Source organism: Mesoplodon bidens, assembly GCF_964165515.1.
Source record: "Mesoplodon bidens genome assembly, chromosome: 3".
Lineage (NCBI taxonomy): Eukaryota > Metazoa > Chordata > Mammalia > Artiodactyla > Ziphiidae > Mesoplodon > Mesoplodon bidens.
Genome location: NC_138178.1, coordinates 156601764 through 156619180, shown reverse-complemented (window position 1 = coordinate 156619180; position 17417 = coordinate 156601764). Strand labels below are relative to the sequence as shown.

General features: G+C 38.5%; 1 protein-coding gene across 2 annotated transcripts in view; it reads right to left on the bottom strand.

The window, feature by feature from the left end:
• TSHR (thyroid stimulating hormone receptor) overlaps positions 1-17417 on the bottom strand; it is a 154409-nt gene that overhangs the window by 48486 nt on the left and 88506 nt on the right. For both annotated transcript variants that reach the window (XM_081228383.1, XM_081228384.1), the window contains exons 5-7: positions 5060-5134; positions 2521-2595; positions 476-553 (exon numbers count right to left, since the gene is read on the bottom strand). In XM_081228383.1, coding sequence (XP_081084509.1) covers positions 476-553; positions 2521-2595; positions 5060-5134 — 228 coding nt within the window. The remainder of the gene's footprint in view (positions 1-475; positions 554-2520; positions 2596-5059; positions 5135-17417) is intronic.

Here is a 17417-nt window from a genome sequence, read left to right as displayed (position 1 = left end):
AAGTCACTTAAATTTGCTTTAACCCCAGGTTCTTCCTCTATTCAATGGGGATACTAGAACCCAGACTATTGTAAGGCCTGCAGGCCCTGGCCCGCTGGCTGTTTTTGTAAATAAAACTTTTTTGGAACATAGCTATGCTCATTAGTTTATATATTGTGGATGGCTGCTTTTGCCCTGAAATAGCAGAGTTGAACAGTTGCCACAAAGGCCATGTGGTCTGTAAAATCTGAATGGTCCTTTACAGATAAAGTGCGCTGACCACTTCTGTAAGGGAATAGTCTCATTACCTAAACCACTTCGTCACCTATAGAGCACCACACCATGAGTCACTACTCTTATTTAACTATGTGAAACCCTCGGTAGACCATAGAGCACATACTCTATGGTAGTACGGTTCTTGGATGGCCTGTGGAAATAGTACAGTGGCCCAAATAAATATTTCATTGTTGGCAGGAGTGGAACTGGCAATACTCACAGTGTCAAGGTTTCATTGCACAGGCCCTGAAAAGCATTCGCAGGGATCGAAGTCATGTAGGGGTTGTCTGTAATTTCACTGCAGGAGAGGAACAAAAACACCTGGTGAAAAAAATGCTTTCTGGGCTTCCCTGGTGGCTCAGTGGCTAAGAATCCGCCTGCCGTTGCAGGGGACACGGGTTCGAGCCCTGGTCTGGGAAGATCCCATATGCCGCAGAGCAACTAAGCCCGTGTGCCACAACTGTTGAGCCTGCGCTCTAGAGCCCATGAGCCACAACTACTGAAGCCCACATGCCTCGATCCCGTGCTCCTCAACAAGAGAAGCCACCGCAATGAGAAGCCCGCACACCACAATGAAGAGTATCCCCCGCTCGCCGCAACTAGAGAGCCCGTGTGCAGCAACAAAGACCCAATGCAGCCAAAAATAAATTTAAAAAAAAAAAAGCTTTCCTTCTGGAGCTGGGCTTTTGCTACACATATGCCCTTAAATAAATAACCTGACACAATTCAGGGTTTTTTTGTTTGTTTGTTTTTTGTTTTTTAGCGGTACGCGGGCCTCTCACTGTTGTGGCCTCTCCCGTTGCGGAGCACAGGCTGCAGACGCGCAGGCTCAGCGGCCATGGCTCACGGGTCCAGCCGCTCCGCGGCATGTGGGATCCTCTGGGACTGGGGAATGAACCCGTGTCCCCTACATTGGCAGGCGGACTCTCAACCACTGCGCCACCAGGGAAGCCCTACAACTCAGTTTTATCTTATTTCTTTTTAGGTGTCATTGACCCTTCTTAGCTGTTGGTGGCTCAGAGGTCCGGTGAGGTGGTGAGAGCTGTCCTAGGTGGACATACACTCAAAGCCCCACATGTGCAGTGAACAAGTGAGCTTTGGGTGTGGGCTGAGGTTCCTGACAATCCTCACGTGCAAGGGGAGCAGGTGGCTCTCAGAGATTTCTCATGAATCTCTGACAAATACTTTGTCCAGAGCAACTCATTTTCTCAGCGTGTGGAACCCCTAAAAAGGGTTGCTAGAATGGGATCAATTGATTTCATTTCATGAGTATTACTGAAGTGCCCTCCACTTGCAAGACATATACTCCTAGAGGACATATCTATGCCAGTCTAGTTGCTGGAAGACGGCCTGTATTTTGAACTGAGCTCTTCTGCAGCAAAGAAGCATGGGTATTTTTTCTAACAAAATCCCAAGAGTTTGGATCCTATCATTCTACATTTTGCTGATTCGATAGTTCAAACTCAGTCTGTAATTCTCTCTGCATATATCCTTTTACTTCTAAACAACTAGTAAGATACTTAACTGTGTCATAGGTTTTGGAAAAGAGCACCACGGCCCCAATCAGAAGTCACAGGAAGTAGTTTGAGCACCACTCACAACTGCTCCTTGGGACTCTCCTCAGACAAAATCCCTTAGGTTTTCTATTTCTCAGTTTCCTCATTTGTTTAGTGGAAAAACTGTAACTTCCTTTTATGTCTCATAAGGTGGTTGAGAGGAGCAAATATGATAACACATGGGAGAGTGAAAAGCTATGAAAAACTATGTGGAAAATAAAGTATCATCATTATCATCAAATTCCTTCTATTCAAACAATCCCAGCAGCAAACAAATCTGCCATAGTTTCTCCCATTAAAAACAAACAAACAAAAAAAACCCTTCTCTCCATATTCAATATGCTCCAACTACTGAGGCATTTTCTGCTTCTTTTTTGTAGTAAAACTTCCCTAAAGATTTTGTTATGCTCACTCTCTCTAATTCCCCCTTCTGGTTCTTTCTTGAGCCCACTCCAACCAGACTTCTCCACCCCCAGAACCCCACTGGAAGCATTCTCTTCAGAATCACTGATGCCCCGTATTACTAAACCCAATGGCCATTTCTCAGTCCTTGCCTTACTTCATCCATCAGTGCATTTGTCACAGCTGATCACTGCTTCCTCCTTGAAACAACTGCTTCAGTTGGTTTCAACCAACCCCTCTGGCTGCAGCCTAGTTCTTGTCAGTGGCAAGTAAAATATGGCCAAATATTGCATATGTGCACACTTACAGTATGAAGAATACATCAGTGGAATAAACTTTGGTCAGGTCTGGGAATACTCTAAGTCCAGTGTTGAAAATGCCACTAAAGTACATGAAAAAGAAGAACAAAAGAAGAGAAATAAGGTAAGAAAATCAACACATAAGAAGTAGAATAATGTAATAGCTAAAACTATGTGCTCTGAAGTCAGACTAGGATCATATCCTAAGTCCTCCATTAATTATCTGAGAGACCATGGCAAGTTCTAATCCTTGGATGAAATGATGCTCCCTGAAGGTACAAGAATCTAACCCAGTCCACCAGTGTCAATACATCTTTTCTGTTTAGAAGAATCTGGGGATTGTTTGAACCAAGTGGGATTCCTAGAAATAGGAATTCAGGTTTCTTTTCGTGTGTGTGTGTGTGTGTGTGTGTGTGTGATTTCCTTGTTTTAATTGGAAGACGTTATGCATGTGTTGGGGGGAAGGGAGGGTAGAATAAGGAGAGGATGGGACAGGAAGACAATATAATTACCCAATTCCAAGCCAGGCTTCTTCTTTCAAACTCTACATTATATTGTGTTCATTATTTTACCAAGAATGGAATTCCCATGGCAGTCACTTGAGAATACCATGGCAGCAGTACCATAAAAATATGTCCAGATAAGGGAGGAAATCAGTCAAAGACAATATCTTCACTCTCCAAAGCTGTGTCATCAGGGCAAAATGTCAAGATTAAAACGTGCATTGACAGCATGAATACAAAAACTCTCAAACTCTGGATGCCTCTCAGACTTAGTTGGTTTAATATTTCTTGCAGCTACTAGAACATAGGTAGTGGATTTAGTGATTTTTTTGAGAGCTTCAGTATGATGTGGTGAGAACTTGTAACTACCAGTAAATCTTTAAAGAAAGTCTTCCAGTAGAGAAAATTCTAGTCCCATTGCTGTACCATCTAAGGCAAATTCTGACCTGACTCTTTCTAGAGGGGAAGACATATGATTTGAAGAGGAAGCAGAGCCTGAGGTTTCAAAAAAGCAAATGGGACATTCTAAATAACAAAGGAGAGATGTAAGATTCCATGAGGTATATTTGAAGAACAGTAAAAAAACTAGTTCAATTACAACAGCTGTTCATGTGGAAGAGTGGGGTGGTGAGACCCAGAGTTAAGTGGGGACCATATCAAAAAGGGCTGGAAGTGCCATATTAGGGATTTGGACCAAGACCTGTCTATTCTTCAAAACCCCGAACAAGTCCATCTCCTTCTGGACGTCTCCTCTAATTACCTGCACCCCCAGATAATATATGTACCTCTTATTTGTCACTTACCATTGTTCTCCTAGGGGAGGAACTTTTCAATCCCATATATAATATCTTCTCTAACTAGATTGTAAGCTTCTTGAAGGCAAGGACAATGTTTTTTTATCCTACATGTTCCCCACTGAGCCCTGCACATAGTAGGGGACCACCATATCAAAGAGTTACTGATGGATTGAAACTCAAAGTCCACACAGGAGCAATTGCCTTGTGCTATAAGTTTTTATTACTCCCCAGATACCCTTTCAGCCACATTTTGCATCCATAGCCTCTAATGTTCTCCTGGAATCTCCCACCCCTACCTCTTCAATACTGAACTATTTTTCATTCCCCCAAAAAGGCATGTGGGTCTACACCTTTGTATCTTTATCATGCTATCCCATCCACTTGTATTTCTCTTCTACCCCTCCCCCTCCTTTTCCTGGATAAACTCTATTCATCCTTAAAGACTAATTTCATAAAATACATTTGGATATATACTTTTACTTAAAATCCCTAGATGGAAATGAACTAATATGTTAGTAGTGATTATTTCTGAGTATTGGGATTAAGGTTGGCTTTTTTTTCTTCATAATGTTTTTGTGTTCTAATTTTTTACAACGCATGTGAGCAAGAAAGAAGGGAAGAAGGGAAGGTAGCCAGAAGACCTGAGGCCATACACACACATCCACTGAACACACTTCCTTGAGTACCTAGACAGTAGGCGCTAAGCAGTAAAGATACAACAAAGAACAAAAATGTTGTGGTCCTTGCTCTCATTGAGGTTACAGTTAGCTCACAAGGTGTCACCAAAGCAAAGCAGTAAGTGCTGTCCCTTCCATTTTTGTCCCCCTAGCTCTAAGAGATTAGGTTTTACCCTTTTTTGTTTTCTGTTTGTTTTTGTGTTAACAGTCACTCTAATATTGTGATACCCATTTCCTAACAAAATTGACCAGTGGGCTTTCCGAGGTTTTTATTTTGTTTTGTTATATTCATTTAAAGACCATATATACATGGTGGCATTTTCTCCCTCATGTCTCTTGGGGCAGGTCTCTGGTCCCAGCATTATGTGTTGACTTTTGAATAGGTTTTTAAAATGTGGATCATTTCACCCGTTACCTTGCCTCATGGGAAAAGGTGGGGAGTAAGTCACAGGATGTGATTTGCTCCAGGCCACACACCACTAAAATGGCCCACATCATCCTAGGGATATTCCTACATTATAATTATCTTAAAAAAAAAAAAGGTAGGAAGGGACAGGAGTTAATACTTACAGGAACTTTAGAAGGGGGAGCTCTTTCAGGGCACCGTGGTCTATGTAAGTTAAGCTTCTGGTATTCCGAATCTCTCTGTAAAAGTACAAGAAACATATTCACTGTAATATATCCCTTTCTGTTCTTATGAAAGATAAAACAACATAAATCAGGTTTAACAAATGTTCCTGAGACGAATACACATTTACATGGTGCCCCAGGGACTTCTTCTCCCAGGAGCCAGTCCCATCCACAACAAGCTACTTTTTGGCTCCTTTCAGGGACACAATGGCTGTTCAGCTCTCATCACTGGCTTAGTTTCAATCCATTTAAATTTTGGGGTGACCTTTCTCTTATCTACAGTCTCAGAGCCTTTTTTCCTTTTAGATTTGAATAGAAAAGAAAAATCTCTCCAATGGTTTGTTGAGGGCAGATATCTTTATTAACAACAGCAAGTAACCTGGCCCTGGAGTGGGGTGTCTGAGTGGATTATATAATGGATTACAGCAAGGGAATAAGGTCAGCGAGGCTCCTCTGTCAATTGCTCTTTCAGAGGCAGTTGAGGTAGTGAGTATTAAGAGTTCACTTGGGTTTATTTTTCTATATCAGTAATTGAAAGCTCTTGAGCACATGTGATAATATCATATATGTCTATAACTTATCTACTTAGGTTTATATACATGCTAATCAAAATGCACAGTTAGCATTAATGAAATTAGTGCCTGTTTAGAAATAGGCTCTCATTGGTAGAATTAAATGTATTCAACATGTGTAGATTGGTTAAAAGAGTTTAAAGGCCCTCCCTAGGCTTATGTGAAGAGGGTAGGAAAACTTAGTAAGACTTATAGTCTATCCCCTTCTGAATGGCACCTAAGGCTTGATTCCTAAAGTAACCTGCACCTAGTGGTTGCTGGTAACAACTAGAAGACTTAGAATCTGGCCTCTGGGATTTTTTAAAGAGTTTTACTGAATGAGAATTTCCATTAACTTCATGCGTTGTGATTAGATACAATTAGATGATGTTCAGTAAACTTACAGAATTGTAAAATCAATCATCATCACAATCCAGGTTTAGAACATTTCTATCAATGACAAAAATAATCATATGCACATTTGCAATTAATTCCCACCCCCTGCCTCTTGCCTAGGAACCACTGATCTCCTTTCTACCTCTAAATTTGCCTTATGTGGACAGTTTATATAAATGGAATCATAAATATGCAGTCTTGTGCGTCTGGCTTCTTTCGTTTAACAGTGTTTGTGAGGTTCATCCACGTGTAGCATATATCAGTAATTTGCTCCTTTTTATTACCAAATAGTTGGATGGACCTGAGATCAAATCTTGGCCCTGCCACTTCTGGCTACATGACCTTGGACAAGTTCTTTGACCTCTTTGAGCCATAGTTTCCTCATCTGTAAAATAGGGACAATAATAGTGCCTCTTTCATAAGACTCTTATGAGGGTCAAATAATGTCTATAAGGGGTTTGATATGTGTCTTAGCTTATGGTGAAGGCTCTATGGGTGATAGTTTTATTATTCTTATTCTCCTGAGTGGAATGAAAGCTGGAGCAGACATTGGAGACTTGGGGTTGGAGGTAATGCAATGTTTGCAAAATTTTAAAAGCATAAACCAAACGAACAAAAAACCCCACTAGGTTTTGCATTTGACAAAGGACAGTGGATATGAAACAGACCTTGGAAAAGAGAGAGTGGCATTAACTCTGAGAACAGAAACCATCTCCCACTTCCCCCACCTCAGCTTACTGTCTATTATTAGCATAACCTTCCTGGTCCCTTGTCTTCATTAGCATAACTTTTGCCCAGGAAAATAACTTTATTATTCATTTTGGGAACTTCTTGAAAGACCCGTCAATACTTCACCAGTTTATATCCCAAAACTCTTAGAAACCCTCACCTCAAAATCTTTGCCTTGTTGTGTTCACTAATCCTAAACTATCATATCACGATCTTTATCCAACCAAGACCCTGCATAGAAAGACTCACTTTAAACTAGATGGTTTAAATTTTGCTCTGGCTTGAAACTAAAAGCCCTGCATCCCTGAAACTCCCTCTATCCTGGGTAAACTAGGACCATTGGCTACCCCACTGCGCACTCTCATAGCAAGCCCACCTTGCCCCTCTAAGACTATCAGACTCTGTTGAGTTGAGATGCTCTGTGTGGTAAGCAGTAAACTCCTTGCCAGAGCTTTCCATTTGGAGAGGACGGTTCAAATGTCTGTCAATCAAACATAAACTAGTTAGAAGAGTTTGACAACTGAGTGTGGTTTGCAGTCTGGAAAATTGCTCCTTGAGTGACTATTGTTGAACAAGTGAACTTGAGTGAGCAGCCCAAGGGAATGTCACAATGAAAGAGTGTAGCCTGGCTGAATCAACTTTAGGGATAGAGAATGAAAGGGAAATGAAACACAGCTGTTGGTTACAGCTGATGAAATAAGGCTGGCAACCAACATGGCGGCTGTAAGAGAAGAAAGGGGTGAGAGAGGCTACAGGCAGAGAGAGGGAGACACAAAAGAGGAGATAGATTTTTCAGGGAAAATGTATGAGTGAAAAAAAGGGGAAAGATGGACAAGAGATACCACAAGAAAACACCAGGCAAAAGAAGCCACCTTCTGAGGTAAGTGGCTAACACTTGTTCACAAATGACTTCTAAAATATCTCTGCTGAAAGATAAATACTGTATGAAATCATTTACACGTGGAATCTAAAAGTGCCAAACTCAGAGAAACAGAGTAGAGTGGTGGTTACCAGGGACTGGGGTGGGAGTGTGGGCAGGGGACTGGGGAGATATTGGTTAAAGTGTACAAGCTTCCAGTTATAAGATTAGCAAATTCTGAGAATCTAATGTACAGCATGGTGATTATAGCTAATAATACTGTATTATATCACTGAAAGTTGCTACAAGAGATCTTAAATGTTCTCACCACAAAAAAGAAATGGTAATTATGTAACGGGACAGAGGTGTTAGCTCATGCAATGGTGGAAATCATTTTGCAGTATATGAGTATACTAAATCAACACATTGTATACCTTAAAATTACACAGTGTTATATGTCAATTATATCTCAATAAATCTAGAAAAATAAAATCTCTGCTGAAACAAAGAAGGGGAGTGGGGCATGGACTGCCAGTAGTTTAGCTAAATGGAGACCGATGTCAGAATTGAATGCAGCTGGTATAGCTGTTGCAAAAAAAAAAGCAACGGAGGTGTAGAGGTAAGTACCAGAAACCTCTGATAAGAAGGAGGAAATAGGAGTCCAAGCTGGAATGAGTTCCAAGAATGCCTGGGAGGGTGAATTTGAATCACACAATTTTGAGTAAAGCAATTATGGCTCAAGTGTGCAGGAGGCCAGATATGCTGCCAGGAAGCTGGGGACACCGAGAGAAAGAAAACCTATATGCAATTGCAGCACAGTGGGTTGGAATAGAGATGTCCTGCAGGGTGAGCTTGAACAAGAGCTGAAGATGTCAGTGCGTCTGGATCAGCAGCCTGGGTCCCTGAGTGACTGCATGGAGGAAGGCTACCCTGCCCACCTGCTCATCTACCCAGTACTGTCTCATAAAGAAAAAGTAAACTTGTTACCTTAGGGTTTACACATTTTTATTTTTGTCTATTTCTTACAGTAATTAGCCTACCCAAACTCATACAATAAGCATCAATAAATTCTTAAAATACAGAGCACACTGTTAATAGTGGTCATCTCCAGGAGAAAGGTTTGGAGGCTAAGAATGTGTGAATTTCACTTTTTATTTTATCTTGTTCAAATGAGGAAAAAATATAATAAAAGCCATGCAAAAAAAAAAACCAAATTAAAAAAAGCAATATATATCCTATATAAAAAATTTTAATATGCAGTGCCAAATAGTCTGCTTAAATCTTCAAGTATGCTCTTCCACGGAGTGGGGCGATTTAGCTGTGTCAGGGAAATACTTGAGGATCTTGAAGCTTATTGAATAGAAAAAAGCCCAGCGTTGGAAAATTATAAGGCAAAAAGGGATTGGGTATATTTATTACTCAGACAGTTCTACCAGTGAGGGAATAGAAGAAATGATTTTAGAGAAGCAGGTAACATCATCCTTATTTTGCAGACAAAACAATGCAGACACTTAGAAAGGTTAAGTGACTGATCTCCTTTTACACAGTTAGAGGCAACTCTGGGCCTTAAACTAGGAATTCTAACTCCAAATACAGCTTTTTTTTTTTTTAAATGATGTTTAAAGGAGATCATTGACCAGAGCTTAAATATAAATACTCATTATTGCTTAATTTTCCTTCATTGGATTTCAAATAAAATGGACATTTAGATGAAATGTCTAACAATGATGTCCACTGTGCAGTGTTTTCACAAGACAGCAGATTAATAATTTATCATACATTAGGTTCATTTAATCATACATCTAGATTCTGGATTTTTTTCTTCTTCTGAGAAGTATTTGTTAATTCTCAATAAGAGCCAAAAATAGAGAAATTGGTTTGTTTAAAACAACTGGCATTGAGGCAGGTACTTAGCACCCAGTCTAAACCGAAAGAACAGGGAAATCAGCAAGGTGAGAGAAGGGAGTTCTCAGGTTGGGGAGGGAGCAGCCAAAAAGGGGGAAATGAAGGCTTAAACCCTCTTGTGAAGGAACTTTCCAACTACTGATTTTCTTCCATTGTCCTGTCCCCCATCCCACCTCAATTATTCTATAGGCATTAGTCCTGGCATTTGACTGTGATCCTCAGCCTTAGAGATATTTGCCTATACCCTAAACACCTCCAGTCCATGAATGAAAAGCACGCCAAACTGGGAAAGATTTGAGGGCAATAATAAAGTCGAGTTGGCATTTCACCTGCAAAGTTAGATGGGGCCAAGGGCGATAGGAAAGCTTCAGACTCCCACCGGGCTCGGAGACTGGATTAAAGTAACTGAAGAGAAGAGAAGCTGCCCCAGTCAGCATAGCTGGACTCTTAAGAAATACAAATGCAATAATGCATAAGACTGTGTTGTTTAAAACAAGAAACTGAGCAAGACTATTAACCAAAAACCTAGCTCTCAGCCAGTCCCAGATCCTTTGCAACTCTTATTTCAACTTGATTTTCAGGGTTTTTTTTCTAGTCTGCTTTTAAGTGGCAATGGTTCAAAAAAATGGGAGGCAGGCCACTTTGACTTTGACTAGATCTGCTTACTCTAGTGAGTGGTGTGTGGAGAGATTCATTAAAGTTAAACACATAATTAGTGGACATCTATCATGTGCAACTTTACTACATGCTCCAGGAGGTGTAGGGAAGTAGCAACTAATTATTTAACTACTTTAAAAACAAGATGTGAAGGGCTTCCCTGGTGGCACAGTGGTTGAGAGTCCGCCTGCCTATGCAGGGGACACGGGTTCATGCCCCAGTCCGGGAAGATCCCACGTGCCGCAAAGCGGCTGGGCCCGTGAGCCATGGCCGCTGAGCCTGCGCATCCGGAGCCTGTGCTCCGCAACGGGAGAGGCCACAACAGTGAGAGGCCCGCGTACCGAAAAAAATAAACAAACAAACAAACAAAAAAACATGAAGAAAAAAAACAAGATGTGAATATGTTGGCAAAGCCAGAATTTTGTTACTTTAAATACTTTAAATGATGTACTATACCGATGTGAAAACTGGGACTAAGAATTAAGTAAATTAATGTTGAAGTAACATTTTGTGATAGGCTTTTATCACATAATAAATCACCCATGTATTTTAACATCAAGTATTAATTTCAAAATTAATGCATATTGAAGGACTCCTTAATTTTTAAAAAGCTTATTTCATCTGACTATAAAGATAATATATATATATATATGTATACACATTGTAAAACTTGTAAACACTTTCACATCAAAAAGACGTGAAATCCCCCATCATTCCATGATCCAAAGAAAATCAGTTTTTTTCTCTCCATAGACATATCTGGTTGTTGTTGTTGTTAACAGTATTGTGTCAAAAGCAGTTCCTCTGAGATTAGTCTATGACAAAAGATGTGTAATGGTTGCTCAATATTTCATACTAAACCATTCTTCTACCTAATCATTTGAGTAGTTTCCAAATTTTTGCTATTATAAATTAATTCTGAAACAAATGGCTTTTTATGTGAACCTTTTTCTCATACCTATGTTTATTTTCTTAGGGAAAAATGTACTGAAATGGAATTACTGGGTTAAAAAGCACAAGGCTGTCAAAGCTCTTGTATATATTTGATCCTTAGCTTCTAAAGTCCTGATTTTTGGACTAACACTCACTTTTCAGAAATAGTCTATAAGTTCACAGAATAAGTTATTTCCTACATTTTCTTTTTTAAAATTTAAGATAAGAGTAAGTTTAATGACTCAAAATTATTGAACAACTTTATTCTAAAATGCTTATTAGTGGATCAATTTTAGTTTGGGGGGACTTCTTCAACACCAGATTACAGGATTATAAAATACTTGTTGTAGTCACATTTTTCTAAAATGTAACCCAGATAGGGACTGTCCCATCGTTCTTCTGTTCCATCATGCTTGCCTGCTGATAATAAGGAATCCACTCGCATCAGAAAGTGAGCAATGTAGAATTTACTGAAGATTCATAAGTCAGGGGAGAGGTTTTACACTGTATACTCCAAAGTTAACAACTTATTCCTCCCATCAGACTTTTCTGAGTTTTATTGTCTCTGTTACTGTGTATCAAGGCTTTTCAGTGAGAGAGATCTTAATTATTCTACTATGATAATTATCAATAAAGTATTTTACCACTAACATTCCATTACATAACTGGGGAAAAATAATCTATAATGGAAGGTGATATTCATGATTTTGATGTATTTTTAATTTATTAAGGAATTTTAAAAATAGATGCTAATTCAAAGAGAGTTTATAAATGTTCAGAGTTTTGAAGTGGATTGAGGAAAATGTAAGTTTATCAGCAGATTTTCCACTAGAAATAGAACATTATAAAAATGATTTTTCTTTTTTTCAATTTATTTTTTTCTTTATCAGGATATAGTTGCTTTACTGTGTTGTGTTAGTTTCTACTGTACAACAGAGTGAATCAGCTATATGTATACATATATCCCCTCCCTCTTGGACCTCCCTCACCCCTCCACCCACCATCCCACCTATCTAGGTCACCACAGAGCACCGAGCTGAGCTCCCTGCATTATAAGGAGGTTCCCACTAGCTATCTGTTTTACACATGGTAGTGTATATATGCCTGGAGGCTGTATACAGCTACTTTCATGATTATTTAATGATCAGGACTAAGACTGGTGCCCTCAAAACCTCCAATAAATCCACTTGATTCAATTCAGCGAATCAGCAAAATTAAGTCTTATCTCACTATCTGCTGTAAATCACATGTTTTACCTACCCAGTTGTAGAATTTTTATTTACTCGTGATTTTTTAAAAAATCCACAAAACAAAAAGAAAACCCCAAAAATCCACAAAACAGTAAAAACATATTTCTGAGGGCAGCACTTTATTTAATTATTTCTTCTTTTAATTAAAGAGATATTTTGAGTTTGCTTTGGTTCTGGAGGCAGACACTCTTGGTTTCAAATTCTGACTCTGAAATTTCTTAGCTGAGTAAACTTGGGTAAGAGCCCTGTGAGATACTTATTACCACCTTTATTTTACATAGTGGAAACTGAGGCTTAGTATGATTAAGTGGGACAGTATATGTGAAGCACTTTTAGCAGAGTGCGTGCCCATAAAAGGCATCCAGTAATTGGTAGCTACTATTAATAGGAGTAACAACAGCAACCGTCTACTATATGCTATTGGCTTCTTTATAAAGGAAATGAAATAGAAGATGGATGTGGCTAGTGTTTCATCAATTTACAGTTATAAATCTTTATCATATGTACACGTTTGGGTCCAATCAGTATCCTAGCTGAAATTTAGAACTGAGGAGAACTGATTTGTAACCACTTAGGACCCTCAATAATTTGCAAAGAAACCTGCCATTCTTGTAGTTTTCTATTACAAATTCTCAGTGTCCCACCTCTTCTGGCCATCTATTGCTGCATAACATATTACCCCAAACTAAATGGCTAAAGTAATGACCATTTTATTATAGCTCACAATTTTGTGGATTAGGATTTCAGGCAGTGCTAAACTGGGCAATTTTTCTGCCCCATGTGGCATCCCCTAGGATCATTGGTTGGTATATAGCTGGTGTCTGGATCAATCTGAAGGGTCCAGGATGGTTGTGCTTCTATGCCTGGCTCTGATGCAGGTTGTTAGAAGGCTAGGTTCAGCTGGCTGCTTCTCCATCTCCATGTAATCTCAGGGCCTCCCCATATGGTCTTCCCATCAGTGTAGCTGGACTTCTTACATAGTGGTTCAAGCCTCCAAGAGTCTAAATTAAAAGCTGCCAGTTCTCTTAAAGACTGGGCCTGAAAATGCATGATGTCACTTCCACCATAGTCTGTTGAAATATTGGGCAAAAGTTTCAAAATTTGAACAAAACCAGAAATCCATAGATCCAGGAATTTCAGCAAACCCCAAGCAGGTTAAAGACAAAGAAAATATCACCTAGGTACATACTTTTGAATACCAAAGATAGAGAGAAAGCCTGAAAAGCAGCCAGAGATAAACGGACATGTTACCCACAGGAGAACAATGATGAGAATATGAGTGAACAGTGGGGGCCAGAAGACATGGAAAGATACCTTCAAAGGGCCGAAACAAAAAACTGCCTTGCTAGAATTCTATACCCAGCAAAACTAATTTTTAAATATTAAGGTAAAATAAAGTTATCTTCAGGTAAATGAAAGCTGAGAAAATTTGTTGCCAACAGAACCACACTAACATGCTAAAAAAAGTTCTTCAGGCTAAAGGGAATGATTGGATCTACAGGCAGGAATTAACACTGGAAATATTAAATATGGGAATATATATATAAAAGACTAGTTTTTCTTTACTCAAATTCTTTAAAGGTTAATTAACTCTTTAAAAAAATAACAATGTGGTGGGATTTATAACATATATAGAAATAAAATATATGACAAAACAGAACAAAAATGGGAGAGAGTAAATGCAATTATAATTTCAAAAATTTCTTACATGATATGGGGATTGGTATAATGGTTCTTGGTAGACTGTGGTAAGTGAAGGATGCATATTATAATCCCTTGAATAACCACAAGAAAATATTACAAAGGGCTAAACAGCTAATAGGGGAGATAGAACAGAATACTAGAAAACAAAAACAACCTGATTAATCCAAGAGAAAACAAAGGAGGAATAAAGAACAAAGAACAGAGAAGAAAAATTGAAAACAAATTGGAAAATGACAGGTTTAAATCATATCAATAATTACAATAAATGTAATGGACTAAAAAAAAAGGGTAGGGATTATTAGACAGAAAAGCAAGGTCCAGTTATGTGATGTTTACATAAAATACACTTTATATATAAATATATATAGTTATTGAACACCATTTTTTTCTGTAAAAAATAGTAGCTACTTCAGAGGATTGTTGCAAAGATTAAGTGAGTAAATATGTGTGTTGAGCCTTCAGCATAGTGCTTGGGACATGGTAAATTCTTCATTAAGGACAGCTAAACATATATGCATCTGTGTATGTTCACACATAATACTAAATGTTCTATCAATTGTAATTTTCATTAATTCAGACTGGCCTTCTACTTCAATTCATGATTTTAAAAGTGCATGTTTAGAATATATCTAATTGTTCCCCGTTTTTTGGGTTTGGTTTGATGGTGTGAGTGATTGGCACATAAAATACACTGCCTTGTGGAAACATTTATTATTATCTTCACACATTTGCATTGTTCTCACAAATTTTAATAAGTTCTATAAAGCAAAAATAAAGGGTTCAGTCATAGATTCAAGTGAAGGATTAATTTAGGTGGGATCAAGGGTATGTGTAAGTAATATTTAGGCTGAAAAAATAATCAGTAGTGTTAACCAGGTAAAGAGAGAGAGAAAGAACTTTCTGGACAGAGGCAAAAGGATGTGAAGGCCCTAAGGTGGAGAAGGTCTTGGACTGTTCAATGAACTAAAGAACACAGGTGTGCAGGAGTGGAGCAAGATGAGGAGGCAGAGGTGGGCAGGGCTGGCTGAAGTCCTGGGCCTGGAAGTTTATGTTGAAGACTCTGGATTTATCCTAAGAGAAAAATCACTCTGGCTGTTGTGCAGAAATGAAATAGAGGAAGCCAAAACTGGAAAAACCAGTTAGGCCATGAAGTTATTGTAGTCCAAGCAAGAGATGATGGTGGCTTGGACAAGGGTGGTGGCAGCGGAGAGGAAGAGGATGAATTTTTTATATATTAGCATAGTAGAATGGTCAGGACATGGTGAAGGATTAGAAGTGGGTGATGAGGAAAGAAGGTATAGTGATCCCTTCAGGTGTCTGGGATTTGCAGTAAGGTGAATGGAGGTGCCATATACAGGCTCAGCAAATATCAGAGGAGTTACAGATTTCAGGAGGAGAGGTAGATTTCAGTTTGGGGTATTTAAGTAGTGAGAGAGATGTAACACAACTGAGGAGATGTCAAGTAGACCAATAAGTTAATGGCCCAATACTTAAAAAGTGAGGCCTGCACTAGATGTGTAAGTTTGAGACTTGTTGGATAAGATCACATGGGGGAGAATGTGGAGTGAGAAGAGGACACAGGACTGGGCCATATGGAACCCCAACATTTAGAAGTGGGGAAGGAGAAGACACCAGCAAAGGAGAATGAGAAAGACTGACCAGCATGGTTGGAGGACAGCTGGGAGTGTGGTATCACAGAGCCCAGGGGAAGAGGGTTTGGATAAAAATAGAATAATCCACTATTTTGAATAGTGGATTATTGTGTACGTTTAGCTATAAGATGGAATTACCACAGCTTTAGCACAGTGTTAAACATACCGTATTTATTGAATGAATGGGTAGCTTTGTATCCTTGGAAACCTAGCTCATGGTCACTAACAGAAGCAATGTTTATGTTCTACCACCCCAATTCATATCAGGGAATAAAATCTAAACATGAATTAGGAAGCTGTCTCAGAGGACAAATATTGAGCTTTGGCAGGAAAAGTCTGAAGAGGCATTGGAGAGTTGATTAGAAGTGGGGATGATGAAGTGTGAGTTCTCCGTAGCCCTAGATCAGTCTAGTCACCAAATCACATGGTCAAAAAGGGGTAGAGAGAGGGCAACTGAGGAAGGAAATATATTCATGAAACAGAATAACATTATGCTCTTTGACTGCTGATGTTCTCACTGAGGCATTTCAATAAGCACTGGCAACAGGCACTGACATTTGAAATCAGTACTCCTTAGTTTAATACCTACCCTTGCAGCAAATCCAACATGGTGAAGAGCTATTTCCTAAATAAATCAGAGGGCTTTAATTCTGTGCTCAGGAATCCCAGGAAATTTTGGTTGACAGTACTATGCGGTCTGTGGATTAAACAAATTTTTGATGTTTGGCACCCAAAGTCTTTATTTATCCTTCATGTTGACTAGAACCATTTGCAGATAATAATGTTGGATATATAGTAGGAAAATTTGAAGAATGCCAGATGCATTATTCTCTTCCTTTCTAAGATATTAGGCTCTCAATGCCTCATATATATAAGGAAAATATCTTTTAAAAAACCCATTTTCAAATTCATCCTTGTTGTAGTCATTGTATTTAATTGTTTCCTTAGCTTTAGGAAGTTAACACTTTTGCTCAGAGAGGGAAAATGGATATTTATAAGAGAAATATTCACAACTAGAATCTTTATGAGAAAAAGGCTGTAATAAAACAAAACAGTTGCTTTTAAGAGATGCAGGATTTATATAGAGCTTTATTACAAATCAGTTGCCTTGATTTTTTGGTGAGTGGGGCAGAGAAGCAAAATGGTATGGTAAATGAACATTATATTTGGAGTCTGGAGATTTGGTTTTGAATTTTAACTCGTGTTCTTAATGACCTGAATTCTGTTTTCTTGGGTATTGTTCTACTTTCTTTGGTTTTAATTCACTGTTCCTTTATAAATTTATTGTGAAAAATATATAAATGAATTATTTTCAGCCTTTTTTCTAATATATACATTTTCTTCTGGGTATGACTTAAATTGCATCCTACAGGTTTTGATTTGTCATATTTTATTGACAATTAGTTAAAATTGTTTTCTAGTACCTGTTGGGATTTCTTCTTTGATCCATGATTATTTAGAAGTGTACTACCTACTAGTCAGAGAATTCGGTTGATTTTAATTTTTTGTAAGCTACTAAGATATTAATTTCTTATGAGTATGATTATTTACTTTTTTGGTATATATGTTCTATCAAATAAAGCTATATTATACTCCCACTATGATTGTGGATTTATCTATTTTATTTTTTTAGTTCTGTTACTTTCTGCTTTATATGGTTTG